The following is a 20,316-nucleotide window of genomic DNA, read 5'->3' as shown; positions in this document are numbered from 1 at the left end:
ACTGAAAAAACTTCCAATAGCAGAATCAAGTGCAAAGACTGATTCCATTTACTTTTGTTATTCATCGATACACAATCAATGCCCAAAGGTTCTGGCTAACTTTTTTGGCACATGATGTGTTTGGGTGGCTGTAATGTGGTTAATGCCCAAACCAAAACAAAAATTGCTGAAAAAATGGGCACAAAAGGAAGTTACGTTCTCACTAATGATAGCCTTACTAGGCTCAATCACAGCCTATATTTTTTGTGAACCCTTCACCACAACTTGTACAGTGGCTCCCCTAGAGGTAAACAACCAAGTGAATCTGAAAACATATCAACATAGACCAAAATATACTTTAGACAAATGTGAGTTCCAAGCAACATTCCTACAAAGCCCACATATAATTTTTCAAAGGGGATCTCTGCCGGGGTGGATGCCAAGAAATTGACCTTAGTCTTTTGTACTGGCTTACTCACAACACACATATTATAATTCTTTACATTATCCTTGATATCCTTACCCATACCCTTCCAAATAACCATTGTGATTTTTTTCCCAGGTTCTTAAATAACTGGAATGTCTGCCCATTGGGTATTCATAAAAATATTTAAATCCATACGAAATTAGCTCCATTGATGTTACCAGTTTAGGCTTTCCATCAACTTTCACTGTCCCACATTCGTTCCCTAAGTGAGTATGGAGTCACCAACTCGCCTCTATTTAGTTGATCCTTAATGGCCTTCATGACTATTCCTTGGTCTTGATACTGCCTAATACCTTCATAAAATGATGGAAAGTGCATTGAAATTAAATTAATCTGTTCAGGATGAGAATGCTTGTTTGGTAACATATCCTGTTCCACAATATTTTCTGGGTTAACCAGTCTACTAACACCACTGGCAACCCAATTTTCAGTGCCCCATAATGAGCACAACCTCAAGCCTAAATGCCAATATTCAGGTAACCCATGGCACTATTCACCTGGTCTTATAAGGCCTGCCCAGGACCCAACTCAATGCCTGTTTATCAGTCTCAAACTGAAAGATGGTAGTATGTTCACCAGAGTGAAAAGATGATATATAAGGTGATTTTGATGGTGTAATAACCCTCCATTCTAACAGCTTCTCAATGTGCCTTTTAAAGGCCTTTACTCTAGGTGGTGATAATCAATATGGTTTCTTCCTAATGTGAGTCTGACCTGTGAGCTCTATTTTATATTTAGAAGTTAAGTGAATTCCAATTCTATGGTCAAGATACCATTAAAACTTGTTCATAGGTCACAAACTTGGAGTCTCTGCTTATTACACAAACGCTCCAAACTCTTCATTGACATCTCATTTATTGGTGTTGCCTCCCCATCCACCTCTGGAGTATTTCCTTGTATTAGCTCCTTTTGGCCATAATCATGCTCAAACAACAAAAACCAGAAATTCTGGACAAACCTGAAATAATAAGCACTGCCGGCACAGTCAACAACTCTCCCATCTTCCTCAAAACATCCACGCCAAAAGTAAAAGGAGTTGACAAAATCAGCAATTACCCTAATTTTAACCTTCCACATAAAGCACTGTATTCTCGAACAGTCAAGTAATATGCCTCTGACCTTCATTTGGGTGTTGTCTGGTACTACTATTTGCATTGATTCCTGTTCAATCTTCTTCCATTTGGAAACAACTATTATTTCTACTAACCCATCCCTGACCCAAAATCGTTACGATGCAGCCAGAGTCCACAAACCCACACATTGGTTCATTATTAGTGTAACAGCATATATATGGAAGCTGCTTAGACTGTCTCTCCTTCATGATTGTTAACTGACTCAACCTGTAGTTCTCCCCTTCCCACCACATGGTATGAGTCAACTGTCACTGTTCCACTCTCCTGCCTCTGCCTATAGGGCTGCACCGGGCTAGGTGGCCAAGACTACCATGAGAAAAATGCTTTAAGTTACTTTGCATTGCATACCTGGTATTCTCACATAGTTGGCTTCCATTGTTTCTTTCTCTTTCCTTCACTCACTGTCATAAGCAACCCCCCGGCACGTGACCAACCATATCACTCAAGGTAACAAAATCAGTGCATTTCACAAAATACCAGTTTCTGCCGGTCCTCTGGCTGCATACCCTCAAGAACACGTCTTAACATTCTGACTAATTCAAGGTATAAGATTCTCGCACTCCATCTGACTACCTACATAGCAGGTAAACTTCTCTTATAGGACCTTGCACATGCCCATAATGCAAATAAATGAACTCCTGCATGGCTATGTGTTATGTATTCCTTGGATACCCTCTTACAAAATACATGCAAAGTTTCACACTGGCTAATGCTATTCTTCACCTTCCCCAACTCCCGTTAATCATCATGATTATTAGTTGCAACAATTATTCCTGTCTAACATTTAAGGCTCCACCCTTCTCTTCCAATTTATCCAAAAAATATAGAAACCTACTGCCTCTGCAATGGAACTTACGAAAATTCACCTTCTTGCTGTAAAAAAGCTTGAAACAGGTTCGACAACTACTAAAGTGACCAACCCCAGTATTCCCTGCAGTTTTCTCTATCAAAACTGCCTCTTTTCTTGGACCCACTTTAAAACTCACTAACCACAAGGACAACATAAAATTTCTCTCTTGCAGTTCCACCAACTGTTATCTTTTAGATGCAGTGCAAGTCACTAACAACAAATCCTTAATTCGGTTCCTACAATGTTCCAGCTTCACACCCAACTTTTTAACCTGACCTGCAAATGGAACACTATTAACCAACAGGTCTTGAATATCAAGTTCTTTCAATGCCTTATCTATGATATGAAGTGTAAATTTTATCTCTTGTTCCCCCTTGGGCAGTGCTACTAATGGCTTTGATCCAACACCCTCCACATGCTCCAATATTTCCAAGGCAGCTCCCTGAGGTTTATCCCCTCTAATTGTAATCTCATATATCAACTCCTCTTTACAGAGATTTCTAGCCACGAATCAATCTTGGTTCCATCTTTTAAACTTGACTAACTTGACAAACTGCATAATCCAAATCAGCTACACCAATAACCCTACCAATTTCCATTGTAGCAGCAAGGCACAGCCCTGATAACCCAGCAACCACACTCTGCAGCACACCACTTAAAACACCTGTTCGGTCCCACAAGCAATACGTGAGCTGGCAACTGAGGTTTATCTCTTTTACGATACTTATACGATGTCTATTTACAAAACCCAAGTCAGGCACTAGTACCAACAACCAACTAGGGAAATTAAGGCACACACCAATTATCACTCTGCAAGGCTTAAGGTTATATGTGTTTCACAATGTACTGAAAAATGCAACACAGGTCAGCCTCATATACACTGGCATATGTCATACGGAGACCAACTACTAAATACAGGAAGTGAGCCACTTTAATCAATGTAAGATACATCACGCATTAGCTCCACAACAATTCAGAATTGTCTTAAAGTCCCTAAACATGAACTGCAAATAACAACCACTGACAGGTTGAAAAGAGAAACTCAATCACAACAAGACTAATACTAAGACAGACTTCATCTGGAATTCCACTTGGGAACAAAAAAATTTATGAAATTTGTGACAAAACAATAAATATGAGCACTAACGCCTACTGACATATTAGAAAAATTAGGTGAACTAACCCCACTCAATTTCAGATGTGCTGTCATACAACCGAGAGCAATGTCACCCTATTACTATTTGCTAATTTAAGGATATACTTGCAACCAAAGGCAAGCCCCATCAATGGATATGCTTTTAAGAAAATTAAAACTGCTCTTCATGAATACTACTGACAAGAATGGACTTGTACATGGTAAAATGACAACAACAAATCATCAGCACTCCACACTTAACAGGTGCCATGCTAATCAGTGCAGCACTTAAAACCACATAAATATTTAAAGAACACCTAGAGCAATGCTAAGCACAGCTTAAAAAACATCACACAAATCTCTGTCAGGGAATAATACACAACCACAACAATATATCACCAATAGGGAGAAATTCTTAGTCCCTGCTCATATTCCCTTCGCAACAGCTAACATCAGCAAAAAAACACTTCATCACTGAACCTGCAAATGTCAATGGCTGGAAGCTAATCAAGGTAATCACTGATCTCTAACTATGCAATTCCTCAAAGGACAATGGAAAAAAAAACACATTTGTAGCAACTCTCAAAGACAGCAATGTGTCAATGGCCCATCATACACACCACTGCAAAGGCTTCACTCAACTCACTGGCTGCTCGTCTGGCTGCTACGGGGAATTGGCCGCTTACTCAATATGCAAGAATATGAAGCAATGGAGTCTTTTAAATTAATATTGTAGTGAACCACAGCTGAAGGCAAAAGAAAAACTCACGGGAAATGACATAAGACAGAATTTGCAACTATGTTAACAATAAATCAAACACAATTTCTTAAATTACCATTTATGTGACCTTTAAGACCCTGTTAAATATTCATTTGCCTTTATCTCAAAGCTAATGTAACACACACACACACACACACACACACACACACACACACATTGTTTTGGCGTGAAGTGGACAATACTAGAAAGTTGCTATGAAAGCAAAGAGAGCTTCTTCAAAGATGAAAGCAAACCCAAAGTCTTGTTGACAAATGAGAGCTGAAGGTAGCCTAATGAGCTCATGGAAATGAATGCAAAAAGCATTAAATGCATCTGTAAGTAAAATCTGGCCAATTGATCTGACAAAGAAAATTCTAAGCAGTTTTGGTCTTTTATAAAACCAATAAGCAGATCATAGCCACCTACTGCAACTCAGTGAGCAATCTGACACAAACAGAAGATGACAAATGGATACTGAATTATGCCCCAAAATAGAAAATCAACTAAAATAATTCATCGGTGGAAAGACACTCGAGGGAATGAGATACCTGTAAGCAAAATAACATTTTCACTTTCTAGCAGCAGTTTATCATAGGTCACTCACTGGAGCAATGAAGTGTACAAAGCAATTAGGGAAAAATTTGCAGGTCATTTACATTTTCAAGAAGGATCAATGGATAGATGCAGGTAATTATAGACCTCCAGAATGAATTTTCACTCTGGGGCAGAGCGCACACTGATCTGCAATATCCTGACAGATTAAAACTTTGTGCAGCACTAGGGCTCTAACTGCAGAACATCTGCCTTTTGCAGTCAAATGGTTTACCAAATGAGCTATCCAAGCACAACTCACAACCCTCTGTCACAGCCTTACTTCTAACAGCATCTTTCTCCTATCTGCAGAACAACTTATATTAGTGCCTCCTAATTTAAGGTTTAATTGGTTAAAATGTAGCATGAATGGTTAAAATCAAGACAAATGTATCTCCAGTGAAAACAAATCAATCACCACAAATCATCTTCCAGCCTTTCAGTGGTCAGTTGTAGGCTGGATGAAGAGAGAAGGCTACAAAACCAACCATGAACAGTTAGCATTTAACAAGATTCCTTACAGTGGAATAAACATTGTTGAGGTCTACTGCAAATGAGGGACACTTCATATGCTGTCTTCAGAAACACATTTTTCCTGAGTGGAATGGCCTTACAGAGCATAACGAATTCTCTAGCAGAAGTAATGCTCCCAAAGTAATGACTGCACAAGAATGAATCAGCACATATCTTGATGATGTTTGTTACATTTCTAAGTGGTGTACACAATCTTGGGTTAAGAAAACATACTAAGTGATTCTGTTATAGGAAAGGCTATTGTATGGCTCCCTTCAGTAGAATTAGATTATCAATGATAGAGTGATATCTTCCGAATCCACGCTGGAGGCAGCTCTGGAGGGTTTCAGATTTGAGGACTCAATATGCTGCGCCAAACTACTATTGACTCAAGAGTGATTCCTATGCAAGTGATGAAAGTGACACACCATTTAACTGTTTGCATTATTACAGTAATCCACAACCTTCAATGGAGGAAGTATTATTGGCTCCAGATGTGGGTATAGTACAGGAACAATATGAAAGCATGGATTTCAGTTGCAAAGCTCAAGTTGAGGGGAGCGGTCAGTCACCCACAAGTGCTGTTATTCTGTCAGTAAGAGTATCTAGTTTCATTAACAATGGTGGGCCGTTCAGCACTGTGTTTACACTGTTGAATGTTAGTTCAGAAGTAATGAGTCTGTTATCATCGTCCTATGGCTTTGCTGCACACAGTTCAATGTTCAGTGTAATGGTTTGATACCTTTTCACAACGCAATACTTCATTTGGTTAACTGTTTTTGCAAAGCTGGATCAGTTATGAAGCAAAAGTCGACTGGCCATCCTTGTGCAGTGCTCCACTAGGACGCATGCTCCGAGTTTGAGCATGTCTTTGTCACTCACTACAGTGCACCCTCAACTGCGCATTACAATTACATCCTTATAAATTTATGATCATACAGAAGCTTCACAAACTTGATTTGTGGGAACTGTTTTGTAAGAGAATGCTTGGTATTCTCACTGTTGATGATGTTTTAGTAATGATGAGCGATGAAGCTCACTTTTATCTGAATGGTTTTGTAAATTTGCATAACTGCTATTAAGCAGCAGACAACCCAAAAGAATCATCGTAAACCACTGTCCAATACTAAAGTGACCGTGTGGTGTGGAACTTTCAAAGTGGAAATTGTTGGACGTTATTTTTTTGAAGAAGGCAGTACTAGTGTAACAGTAAATCATAAAATTTATGTTTCAATGTTACGCAATTTTTGGCGATTACAACTTGAGGCTTTGGGGGTCAACAAGATGGAGCCATAGCTGACATGACTAATGCATCCATGGCAGTTGTTCCAGAAATATTCCCTCAACAACTGACCTTATGTTTCGGCAATCTCCACTGACTTGCATGCTCGCCAGATCTGTCGGTTCATGACTTCTTCTTATGGGGTCATTTGAAGTGCAGAGTCTATTGTCACAAACTTCATGCATTCAATGTTGTGAAGGTTGTAACATGCGAATAAGCTGCTGCTGTTTTAAAGGACACTTGGACAAAAGTTAGTTAGTTGCTTGGTTGGTTTGTTTTGGGAGGGGACCAAAGAGCAAGGTCGTGGGACCCACTGGTTTGCCACGCCCTTTCATAGGAACCAACCCGGCATTTTCCTGAAGCGATTTAGGGAAGTCACGGTAAACCTAAATCTGGATGGCCGGATGCGGGTTTGAATCATCGTCGACCCAAATGCGAGTCCAGTATGCTAACCACCACGTCACCTGACTCTGTTGACAAAAGTCAGGTTGTACTGGTCTAGATATATTTCATATGTGATCAAAATAAACCTAATCATAGTAATTTGAAATCCATGTGTTGTTTTTGTGCCACCCTGAATTAAGAGACCAGATGTTACTAAAACAACTGAGAAGCGCATTTTCAGTGGCAAAGCACAGATGATGCAACGTGATGAAATGCATCTGGTGTGCAGACTGAACTATTTCTCAAATCACATGCAGATAACAATCCACCTCCCTCACTGAGGGCAGCTGATAACAGATTTACTCATCAATGGAGAAATGCAATGTTTTCACCTTCAGAGTTCTGCAGATTATCTGATATTTTGAAGTTTGACTGACGCAATGATCTTAAATAGTGCTCAAACATCACCTGAGCTGCACCTCTAAGCATATCACTGCAATAATTTTCCCCCAATAAAAATTACCACAAGAGGCGATACACAGCCCTTTCACAAAATCTCCCATACCAATTTAAATATTTGTGGAGTAGTTGTAATAACTAACTCTTTCTTTGAAAAATTGCCTTCAAAATTCAGGTTAACCTTATACTAAAAAATCAGTCCAGTATTTGATTTAAAGTTTCTGCCAATCTTAAAAATTCACAAGCTTGCTAACACACTGTCCCTCCTGCCCCACTATCACAAACCCAGAACTGTCTAACCTATGATGTGTCAATGCAGTCTACAGTGCCAGTGAACTCAAATTGAAAGTACTTTGCGTTATCGGTAACAGTAAAATATTTTTGTTACCTAGCAGCCAGTTTTGTAATAGAAGAAAATAAAAAGTATTCATATGATGCAGGCTATAAATTGAAAGTAATATCATATGCAGAACAACATGGAAACCAAGTTGCTGACAGGTATTTTGGCCAGCCACCAACAGAAAAAAACCATTCATTATCGGTGCCCTAGTAAAGAAGAGATGAAAAAAATGAGGAAGACTAAATGTGCAAAGAGAGGACTGAATGCAAAATGACCAAAACTAGAAGATGACATATGGAATTGGATTCAAGGACACCATCAGAATGGCAATGGCAATTCATATAAAAATGATTCAAATACATGCCCGTGAGCTAGCGCTACAGTCGAACTTAACAGACTTTAAGGGTGGAGGTGGTTGGTGCAACAGGTTTTGGAGTGTCATGGACTTAGTACACGAACCACAACCAAAGTGTCTCAGAAAATGCCACAAGGGTATGAAGAGAAAATATTATCTTTCCATCACTTTATCATTCACCATAGAAAGAAAACCAGTGTGGAAATAAGCCAAATAATGGATATTGTCGAAACTCTTCTGATATTTGATGTGCTGTGTAACAGAACTGTTGCCATGAAAGGTGCGAAAACAGTAACTATAAGAACAAGTGGACACGGAAAAATGCACTACACTGTTGACCTTCCATGCTGTGCTCACAGTACTAAATTTAATCCAATGATCATTTTCAAGCACAAAAAATGCAAAAAGCTTCTGAAATACCACCAGGTGGTGGTATTCACATACACAATAAGACTCGGATGGACGAGGCTTGTATGAAATTATTGATTAACAGAGTGGGGAGAGAAGGAAAGGTGTTTTATTGAAGAAGAGTTCTCTTCTTGTGCTAGATCAGTTAGTGGTCATTTGAAAAGTTCTGTGAACGAGAAGTTGATACAGGGATATACAGAGCTTGCTGTTATGCTGGGAGGACTTATTTCACAATTGCAACCTCCTAATGCCTTGATAAACAAACCATTTGAAGTGTGTAGGAGAGAGGAATGAAACAAATGGATGACGGATGAAACCCAACAAGAATGCATGCTGAAGCAAGTTTAAAAATGACTACAATCGACCAAATGTGTCAGTGGATAAAACAGTAGTGGTCTAGGGTGAGAGAAGATATCATTAAATCTTTCAAGAAGTGCAACATAAGCAACACTCTCAATGGCAATGAAGACCAACTTCTATATGAAAAGGACAAAGATGGCAATGAAGACTGAGGAGGACGAGGAGGAGGTTCAAATGATTTTCATGAATTTTAAAGGTCAGTTCAGTACTATAAACTAAGTATTTTTTGTCTGGCTTTGCAATCTAATAACAAAATTGGTAAAATTGTTATTTTTCTTTAAATTGCTTAAAAATTAAGGTGCATCTTGTAGTCCATAGCACCTTATAGTTTATAAAACGTAGCAGTTAATTTACCACGTGCTGTCTCACCTGAAGAAGTGTGACATCTATCCAACATAAGTTTTTGATAAAATTATTTAATTGGATAAATAAAAAATCTACTCACCAAGTGGTGGCAGAACGCACTCATCGAAGACTTGTGATTGGCAAGCTTTCGGAGCCAGTGGATTCTTCCTCAGACAGAAGTGTTGAAGGGGAAGGAAGAAGGGTGAAAGAAACGGACTGGAGATACCGAGGAAGGAAAGGGGTAGATTTTGGGAAAGACACCCAGAACTGTAGGTCAGGGGAGACTTACTGTATGGGATGAGAAAAAAAGACTGATTGTTGGGGGCTGCATCAGACAAGATTTGAAAACCTGAGAGCTTAAAAGTGGAAGACAGGGCAATATGTAAGACAGAGATTACTACTAAAACATTGTGTATGAGTTAATAAGTGTTAGAAGCTAAGTGCATTGTATGTAATGGAGGTGGAGGGGGCAGTGAAAAATAGATGGGAAAGACAATGAAAGACGTAGAAAACTAAAATGGAGTGAAGCAAAGAGTAGTTACAGTGAAGAAAAGCTGAGACAGAAGAAATTACCAAAAATTAAGGCCAGGTGGGTGGCGAGAACCAAGGACATGTTATAGTGCTGGTTCCCACCTGCAGAGTTCTAAGAAACTGATGTCTGAGGGAAGAGTCCAGATGGCACATGTGGTGAAACAGGCACCAAGGTCACAAATGTCATGTTGTAGAGCATTCTCTGCAACAGGATATTGTGAGTTGCCAGTATATACACTCTGTCTATGACCATTCATCCTAATCAATAATTTGGTGGTAGTCATGCCGATAAAGGCTGAAGGAGGAGCCACTGGACCTGAAAGCTACCCAATCACTACAGTCTTCGGCGTGAGTGTTCTGCCGCAGCTTGGTGAGTGGATTTTTTATCTATCCAATTAAATAATTTTATCAATAATTGACTGTTTTTGCTACAATATAAGTTTTTGTTTTATTTTCTACATATCCTTATTGTTAGAAATTATTTCTCCGAGAAGTTTATTTAGATATCATCTCACCCCTTCCTGAAAACTTTTCAGGCAAGTTTTATTTAATTTACATTATTCTACCATGCTTCTGTTATTATACAGGGTGGTCCATTGATTGTGACCGGGCCAAATATCTCACAAAATAAGCATTAAATGAAAAAACTACAAAGAATGAAACTCGTCGAGGGTAGCTTGAAGGGGGAAACCAGATGGCACGATGGTTGGCCCGCTAGATGGCGCTGCCATAGGTCAAACGGATATCAACTGCATTTTTTAAAAATAGGAACCCCCATTTTTTATTACATATTCGTGTAGTACGTAAAGAAATATGAATGTTTTGGTTGGACCACTTTTTTCGCTTTGTGATAGATGGCGCTGTAATAGCCACAAACATATGGCTCACAATTTTAGATGAACAGTTGGTAACAGGTAGCTTTTTTAAATTAAAATACAGAACGTTCAAACATTTTATTTCGGTTGTTCCAATGTGATACATGTATTGTGAACTTATCATTTCTGAGAATGCATGCTGTTACAGCATGATTACCTGTAAATACCACATTAATGCAATAAATGCTCAAAATGATGTCCATCAACCTCAATGCATTTGGCAATATGTGTAACGACATTCCTCTCAACAGCGAGTAGTTCGCCTTCCGTAATGTTCGCACATGCATTGACAATGCGCTGACGCATGTTGTCAGGCGTTGTCGGTGGATCACGATAGCTAATATCCACCAACTGTCACCACAGAAAGAAATCCGAGGATGTCAGATCCGGTGAACATGCGGGCCACGGTATGGTGCTTCGACGACCAATCCACCTGTCGTGAAATATGCTATTCAATACCGCTTCAACCACACACGAGCTATGTACCGGACATCCATCATGTTGGAAGTACATTGCCATTCTGTCATGCAGTGAAACATCTTGTAGTAACATCGGTAGAACATTATGTAGGAAATCAGCATATATTGCACCATTTAGATTGCCATCGATAAAATGGGGGCCAATTATCCTTCCTCCCATAATGCCGCACCATACATTAACCTACAAAGGTCGCTGATACCCCACATTTCGCAGCCAGTGTGGATTTTCTGTTGTTCAATAGTACATATTATGCCGGTTTACATTACCGCTGTTGGTAAATGACGCTTCGTCGCTAAAGAGAATGTGTGCAAAAAATCTGTCATTGTCCTGTAATTTCTCTTGTGCCCAGTGGCAGAACTGTACACGACATTCAAAATTGTCGCCATGCAATTCCTGGTGCATAGAAATATGGTACGGGTGCAATCGATGTTGATGTAGCATTCTCAACACCAACGTTTTTGAGATTCCCGATTCTCACGCAATTTGTCTGCTACTGATGTGCAGATTAGCCGCGACAGCAGCTAAAACACCTACTTGGGCATCATCATTTGTTGTAGGTTGTGGTTGACGTTTCACATGTGGCTGAACACTTCATGTTTCCTTAAATAACATAACTATCCGGCAAACTGTCCAGACACTTGGATGATGTCATCCAGGATACCGAGCAGCATACATAGCACATGCCCGTTGGGCATTTTGATCACAATAGCCATACACCAACACGATATTGACCTTTTCCGCAATTGGTAAACGGTCCATTTTAACATGAGCAATGTATCACGAAACAAATACCGTCCGCACTGGCGGAATGTTACGTGATATCACATACATATACATTTGTGACTATTACAGCGCCATCTATCACAAAGCGAAAAAAGTGGTCCAACTAAAACATTCATATTTCTTTATGTACTACACGAATATGTAATAAAAAATGAAGGTTTCTATTCAAAAAATGCAGTTGATATCCATTTGACCTATGGCAGCACCATCTAGCGGGCTAACCACAGCGGCATCTTGTTTCCCCCTTCAAGCTAGATGAGTTTTCTTCTTTGTAGTTTTTTCATTTGATGCTTATTTCGTGAGATATTTGGCCCAGTCACTATCAATGGACCACCCAGAATACTTGAACCTTGCCTGATCATTAACAGCTGATTACTTCCTTTTGAGATTTGTTTTGCTTTCCTCACACCTGCAACACCCATTGCTTTTGTGTAAATATATGTGTAAACCAACTGCTAAATTTCTTACAGTAAATTAATCTGGCATACCTCCTTATTCTTAAAAAAAATTCTCATAATCTACATTTCCACATATCAGTAGTACACAGTCATTTGAAATTCTAATATGCCTTAGGATCATTCCATGCTGTACAATTTCCTTCTTGTTTGATAATTTACAATAAAATTAATATTTAGTTTCATTAGATACTTGCCAAGACTATCGCTTTTTTTCCCTTCTGGCAAAAATTTTTGATTCTTTTGGTTTGGCACTATGAAAAGGCCAGGAAAAACTGTTTAGGTGCAATATAAAAACTTATATTTTACAAACACATAAAACATTTTACATATAGGCTATGTTTAAGATCTCATTACCAATCAAGAACCATAGAATACCATTCCACAGAGGTCTAAGGCACATGGCACAATGTACCCTGTGCGTAAATATACACAGTGGAAAAATACTTTGTTCACATATCCCCAACGCTCCCCACCGAACAAAAATTTTTCAGGTACTGAACACTACATATCACAGGTCATACGATAATATTTCACCAAATTCTCGAACTTGTCCTTATTGAGAGGTTTGGTTAGGAGACCTCATAACATTTCTTCTGTGCATAGATAATTGATGGTTATACTTCCCTTCTCCAGCTGATCTCTTATAAAGAGATGTTTTATGTCAATATGTTTGGATCTCACACTGGTGACACTGTTCTCGGGAAGTTTAATAGCTCCCATATTACAGTAGAACCCCTTTTTAACGAATCTCAGGGCACCAAAAAATTTGTTCCTTAAAAGAGGGTTTTCCTTAAATAAGGGTTTAGGACAAAATACACTAAATAAGTGTTCCAGAATCAAAATTGGAACCTAGGCTATTTAGGCCATTTAAATACTCCATAATCACAAACTCACCTTGTGCTGCATACCAAAATACAGTGAACATGAAAATGTTTCTTGGCAAATTTAAAACTACTCGATATACTTGTAATACCCTTTTTTTTAAGATATTTTGGATGTTAGGTCACATCAAAAGTCATCAACTGGTATCTTGATTTAAAAGGAGAAAATTTTATTTAGCTAATGGCACTCAATGAATTAGATATCACAATAATGAATAAAACTGCTATACTGTCTTTATTTCTGAAAAAAATCTAGAAGAGTAGTCTGCTGCTTCCTTCCAGCACAGTGTACTGCTAGAAGTTGTCATTCCAGCTGGTTAATACTGTTAAGAACTGACTCATCCACAACAAAGGATGAGAAATACCTTCTAATAGTCTCAAGTCCTTCCACAGCTGCAGAAAAACTTGGTGTTGGTGAGTCCACATCATCATCATCATCATCATCATCATCCTCGCCACCACCACTGTCACCACCAACTTGTTTTTTCACCAATATCAGCAGCAAACAGCTCACTCATGTCCATAGTGGGTGTAGAAGTAAGTACATTATCATCAAACGAAATAAAATCTTGGAATATCACAGTTTCAGGAACATCTATAACATTCCTATCTTCTTCAGGGATATAGTCCTCATTCTCTTCAAAATCCCAAATAATTGTTAGCTTCTGCTGTATCATCAGTTTTCTTTGTTTGCTGGCCATATTACACGTACAAAAACACTACTGTAAGTAGACTACACAACTACAGTATACACTTAATGCTTTCACTTTATAGCGTCAGACACGACAGCTGGAGCGCGGTAGTGTGGAAGAATTGTGTTTTCAAATTATCAGTTTAACATTCACCAATCTCGATAACTTCACAACTATCGATACGAGACCAATATCCAAACACTGATGCGGACATTGATTTTAAGAACGCAAATGATCAAAGTCAACGTTATGATTTAATGTCTCAAAACAAGAAGTGCAGCTGCAGACTGTATCTTAATTTGCGAACTGTAACACACTTATTCCTTAAAAGTGGAATTTAAAAGAACGCGCAATTCGTTAAAACTGAATTTCAGGAACACTGTTTTTATGGCGTTATCGCCGGGACCAATGAAAGTATTCCTTAAAAGTGGGATTTCCTTAAAAGCAGGTTCGTTAATACGGGGTTTTACTGTATCACAAAATATCAGTTTGTTTTACTTTTGTAAGAAATTCTATTTCACCCATCAGTGTTCTGACCCACTGAGCTTCTTAGATAGTGGAAAATAAGACCGCTTTTACAGAGCTCAAAGCAACTGTCTTCTTTGTCTTACATGACCAGGATATCAATCCTCACATTAGTTTAAAGCAACTTCTAGTGATGAAGTTTCTGGTTTCCAGCTGTCTGCATCACTGCACCCTGCCATCCAATGTTTTCCTATTGAATCATTGCAAAACTTGTTTCAGCATTTTTGGCAAATGCAATGTCTGGTCTGGAAGTCTGCACCAAGTACAGCAGACTTCCCACAGCTTACAAATAAGGTACGCTTTCCTTACATTTCTTATCCTCAAAGTTGTTAATAGATTTGCATTAATTTTCCATTGGGGTAGAAGTACGCTCACAATTTTCCATACTGAACTTTTCTAAGATTTTTCTTGTATACAGAGATTGGTCAATCCGCAATTGTTCTCTGTTGGTATTTCTTAGAATCTTTGTGTCTAAGTGTGATTAACTTCTCCTAAGTAATGCATGTTAAATTCTGACCATAACTGTTTCTAAGAAGGTCAATTTTATTTTCACTATTAGTCCAAAGACAAAATTATCTACCCATATGGCCATGACTAATTTCTTCCATGCTTCTTTCGTAGTATATACTTGGATCTGTTTTTGGTTGTGACATGTTTTATCAAAGTTTTGTGTAAACATTTATTTCAGCAATGGTCACTCTGCTTTAATCAGTACCTGCCTTTCTTCAAATGTCAAATTTTCCTTCTCCCTTGATGAGATCTTTTAACTTCATCAGGTGGGATAACATGTATTTCCTATTCCAGCTTTCCATTCAGATAGGCTGTTTTCATATCCATTTGATGAATCAACATGTCTTCCCTTACTGCAAGAGCTAAAAGGTATCGTAATGCTGAATTTTTCATCACTGGTGAGAAAGTCTCACTGTAATCCATTCCCTCTTTCTGACAATATCCTTCAACTTCAAATCCGGCCTTGAATTTTGGTATTGCATTCTCAGGATTTTTAATATTGAATACCCAACTTGATCTTAGTGGCTTTTTATTTTCAGGCATGTCAACCCATTCATATATATCTTTCTCCAAAAATTATTGTAATTATTTTTCAATAGCCTCTTTCCAACTTAGAGCATTTGTACTTGCCAAGGATTCATCAACTGTGATGGGTTCACTTTGGCAGGTTTGGGCAACATACATTTCGTTCTCTGGATATCTTTTTTGGGTTTGTTACACATGTAGAATGCCTTAAATTGACTTCCTCTATTGAATCTTCTTCCTCAATTTCATTCTCATGTAGTATATCAGTTTGCTCTTTATCATTACCTTACTTTGTTCCACTTTCCATCTCTTTTTCATCACTATCACACTTTATATTTGGCTGAATTAGTTTGGCTATTTTCCTTTAATTTATGTTTAGAATCCTCTAAAAATACTATCCCTCTGCTGCTTGTTATCTTCTTATTCACAGGATTACAAAATATGTATCCTTTTGAATCCTCACAGTAGCCAACAAAAGTATATTTCTTAGATTTTGCATCCCATTTACCTCTTAACAGTTTTGGAATCTGAACCCTGGCTTCACATCAATGACTTTTAAGTGTCTTAGGTCTGGTTTCTTACCAGTCCATACTTCATGATGTGTCATGTCTCACAACTTTGGTAGGTGATCCGTTACTTAAATACATCGCAGTTCACAGGCCCTCTGCCCAAAAACACTTGAGTACTTAAATTGTTTGCTTAAATGTTCTTATCCATTGTCTGATCCAATAATTTAATTTTCTTCCCAAGTTGTGTTTTGACTATTTTGCAACGAACAGCAAATATGACATTAATTTGATCCTTGGCACTTATACAGTAAACATGAATGTGTCTAGAAAAATCATCTTTGAATGCCAGGAAATAGCAGTTACCTCCTAAAGATTTATTCCCTATAGATCCACAGAGATTAGTATGGAAGAGTTGCAAGACTTCCGTAGCCCTGCTCTGAATCGATTTAAATGCAGTCTGGCCTGCTTCCCTTGCAAACACACCCCACACTGCACATTATTTTTCCCATAATTTTCTATCCTTGTTGCCATATTCTTCAACATGGCCATACTTTTTCTACTCAAATGTTCAAGTCTCCTGCGCCACAAGAAAACTTTTGCAGTGTAAACAGTGTGATTTCCAGTTTCAGCAGCATTTTGAACTGTATTTAATTTGTAAATATCTCTTACATTAGTTGCAGTAGCTACAATATTGCCACAAGAGTCAATTATTTTGGCTCCCTCTATATCAAAGATAACCTTGTTACCTTTCCTTACTATTTTTCTTACCAACAGCAAATTAGCTGCAATATTCTTCTCATAATTTATATCATGAGCAGTAAAATATTAACATCAATTTTTCCTGCGTGCTCACAATTTAACTTAGACCTATCAACTGTGAAAATTCTAATGTCAGTCCTAGAATGAACACCATACAAAACTGGTGGAGCTTTAATAATGTGCACATATGCTTCTGAATCTAGAAATTATTCTGCTTGTTCATCACCCTCTTCACTAAAAGAAAGTAGCTTACCTTTACGGGTAGCTTTCCTCTCATGACTACTGGAATTAATGTGCTTCTTTTCTTTAATGCTCAAACTTTCATTACACTGTGATGAAATATGTCCACACTCTCTGGAATGTAAAACATTTTATTGGATTCTTCTTCTTTTATTTAGAATATAAAGCCGACATTTTTTCTATCTTTAGAGCATAAGAATTTGGCTCATTTTTGACGTGCTGTAGAATATTTACCATCACACTATCTGCTGTAATGGGAATTCCTGAACTTTTCAAACCCACAATCATAGACGAATATTTCTCTGGTAGTCCAGTTAACAATAAAGTGCCAATCCATTCTGCAATTTCAAAACCAATATTCTTCAGATGATCTGAGATTGAAGTTATTTTATTCACATATTCATTCATGCTTTTGCACTTGTTCAATTTTTTAGTTATTAGCTCGCGGCGTAATCCCACATTTCTCGTTAAACCTCCATCTTCAAATGTGTTTTCCAGTTTGTCCCATACCTCCTTTGCTGATGTAGCCTTTTCTGTGTGAAGATAATTTACTGTATCAGTCAAAAGAATTACTTTTGATTTCATCTTCCAATCCTTAGCAGAAAAATCTGATTCCGTATGGTATCCCACAGGTCATTTAAGTGCAAATACGCCTCAATGGAAATTTTGAAGTTACATAATTCTCATCACTTACAAGCCGCTCTCTACTTGCAGTATCTGTGTGTTACATTAACAGCTACATCTAATCACTGTGTACACACTGCAACTTTGTACGAACCTCTCCACACTTTTGGACAGAAATATGTCACTGTGAAATTTATTATTTCACTTTAATTCAGTGCTGTCGGATTCTTAGTTTCATACAGCAAAATGATGTGAAAAAAATGTGTAGGGGCAAAATAGAAGCTTTTATTTTATTAACACACAACACATTTTACATATAGGCTACACACAAGATCTCGCTGCCAATCAATAACTACGGAATACCATTTCACAGAGGTCTAATGCACTCAGTACCACGTATCTAATGCACAACTATACACACTGGAAAAATACTTTGTTGACATATCCCCAACAAAAAACTGTACACCACCTTTTCTTTTGTTATTCATAATAAATAACAACATCACTGCCAAGTAACATATTCAAGTGTGCTGTGTGATACTAAAATTTTCGATCTTTCAAAACTGTTTTGGTCTGTGTTAATTAAATGGTCCCCCAGCACATACCAATAATATACACATAAAATAATATCCAAAATTCTCACCCTTCATTTTCAAGAGATTCACAAATTAAAAAATAAAATTTACATCTTATATAGACTTCAAGTGCCAGCAAACTCATTCTCAACTTATTCAAGCAGGAGAATGGCACATTTTGATACTCACTCTATTCCTGCATGCAATACTGCTACCTGGTCTTCTGAACTTAGTTCATTGCCATTGTCAAGTAATGCATCCACCACATTTTCGAGGACATTTTGAGGGAAACAACTGCTCAGCATATTTTTCAAGGTGTCCCGTATCATGATGCCTATTCAACAAATACAATTATATTACAAACAAGAGAATTCTACAAATTTCAATAACTAAATAAATAAGTGAAGGTTGCCAAAACACTGCAGATATGTCGTTACCATGTTTACACAACAGTCACTGCATAGAAACTTTCAAAGAAACAGAGACTGTTGCACAGTAGGTATAAAACATACCACAGGGCTATACACAGTGATACTGAGTTAAACACGTTAGGCTCTCAAGAGAGAAGTGCATGAAGCCTTAAATCATTACCATAGCCAAATATTACCAAAAGACCCCTCACAAAATCCAAAGTAATTGTAGTCATATGCAAAGGCTGATAGCAGTACCAAAGTTGCGTCCAGTAATGGAGGAGACAGGAACTGAAACATGGTGTCAGAACAAAAATGCTGAACTCTTGCTTTGTAACATTCCTTTCCAAAGGAAAATCCAGGAGTATTGCCTCTACTTAACATCCACATCACTGCAAAGATGAGTGACATAGATGCTAGTGTTGGTGTTGTTGGAAAAAAGTGATGAAATTCTATAACTGAACACAGCTCCAGGACCCAATGGAATTTCTGTCACATTCTATACCAAATTTATGGCTGACTTAGTCCATCTTTTAACCATAATTTGAGACAAATCACTCTAACAAAAAACCAAGCCCAGTGGTAGGTAACTGGTCACACCTGTCTACAGGGAAGATAGCAAAAGTGATCCACAAAACTACCATCCAATACTCTTGACAGCAATTTGTTGTAGAATCTTGGAACATATTCTAAGTCCAAATGTAAAGGGGTATCTCTAACACAATAACCTCATTCATATCAACCAGCATAGGTTCCGAAAACATCAATCATGTGAAATCCAACTTGTACTTCTATCATATGACTTTGTGAAAACCATGGATCAACGCAGTCAGATAGAAGTAGTGTTTCTTGACTTCTGAGAAGTATTTGACTACACCTGCACTTATTATTGAAAGCACAATCATATAGTATCAAGCAAAATTTGTCACTGGATTTATGATTTCTTGGTGGGAGAACACAGCATGTCATCTTCGATGGCGAGTCATCAACAGATGTAGAAATAACTTCACGCACTCTCCAAAGTGATGGGTTGGAATCCTCTCTCTACAAATAGAATATAAATGACTTGGCATACAATACTGACTGCAAAGGTTTTTCTCACAGATATGCTGTTACCTATAACGGTGTATTACTGGGAGGTGGGGGGAGGGGGGGAGCAACCACACAAATACTCAGCAATGTAAGGAAAAGAGAGACTGCTACTTACTGTAAGGATAACACATCAAGCTGAAGACAGGCACAACTAAAAGATACTTTCACATTAGTTTTCGGCTGCAGCCTTCATCAGGAAAACAAACACACACACACACACACACACACACACACACACACACACACACACACACACACATAAAGGACCTCCATCTCTGGCAGCTCAGACTAGAATGCACCGGTAAAGTTAGGGAAGAGGTAACAGGAGAGAGTGGGTGAAACTATTGGGTGGAGAGTGTGAGAACAGTACGGTACCGTAGGTTGAGGCCGGAATAATTTTGGGTGTGGAGAATGTGCGCAGTTCAGGAAAGGTCGTGGTGGAGGAAAGGACCCAGGTGGCTCAGGT

General features: G+C 38.2%; 1 protein-coding gene across 1 annotated transcript in view; it reads right to left on the bottom strand.

The window, feature by feature from the left end:
* LOC124613018 (ubiquitin carboxyl-terminal hydrolase 35) overlaps positions 1 to 20,316 on the bottom strand; it is a 126,274-nt gene that overhangs the window by 101,537 nt on the left and 4,421 nt on the right. The window contains exon 2 of the mRNA XM_047141572.1: positions 18,538 to 18,682. Within this exon, the coding sequence (XP_046997528.1) occupies positions 18,538 to 18,677 (140 nt within the window). The 5' untranslated portion in view covers positions 18,678 to 18,682. The remainder of the gene's footprint in view (positions 1 to 18,537; positions 18,683 to 20,316) is intronic.

The sequence above is a fragment of the Schistocerca americana genome, chromosome 4 (assembly GCF_021461395.2).
Source record: "Schistocerca americana isolate TAMUIC-IGC-003095 chromosome 4, iqSchAmer2.1, whole genome shotgun sequence".
NCBI classification, from domain to species: Eukaryota; Metazoa; Arthropoda; class Insecta; order Orthoptera; family Acrididae; genus Schistocerca; species Schistocerca americana.
The sequence above is the reverse complement of the archived record's forward strand: the minus strand, read 5'-3'. Positions and strand labels throughout refer to the sequence as shown.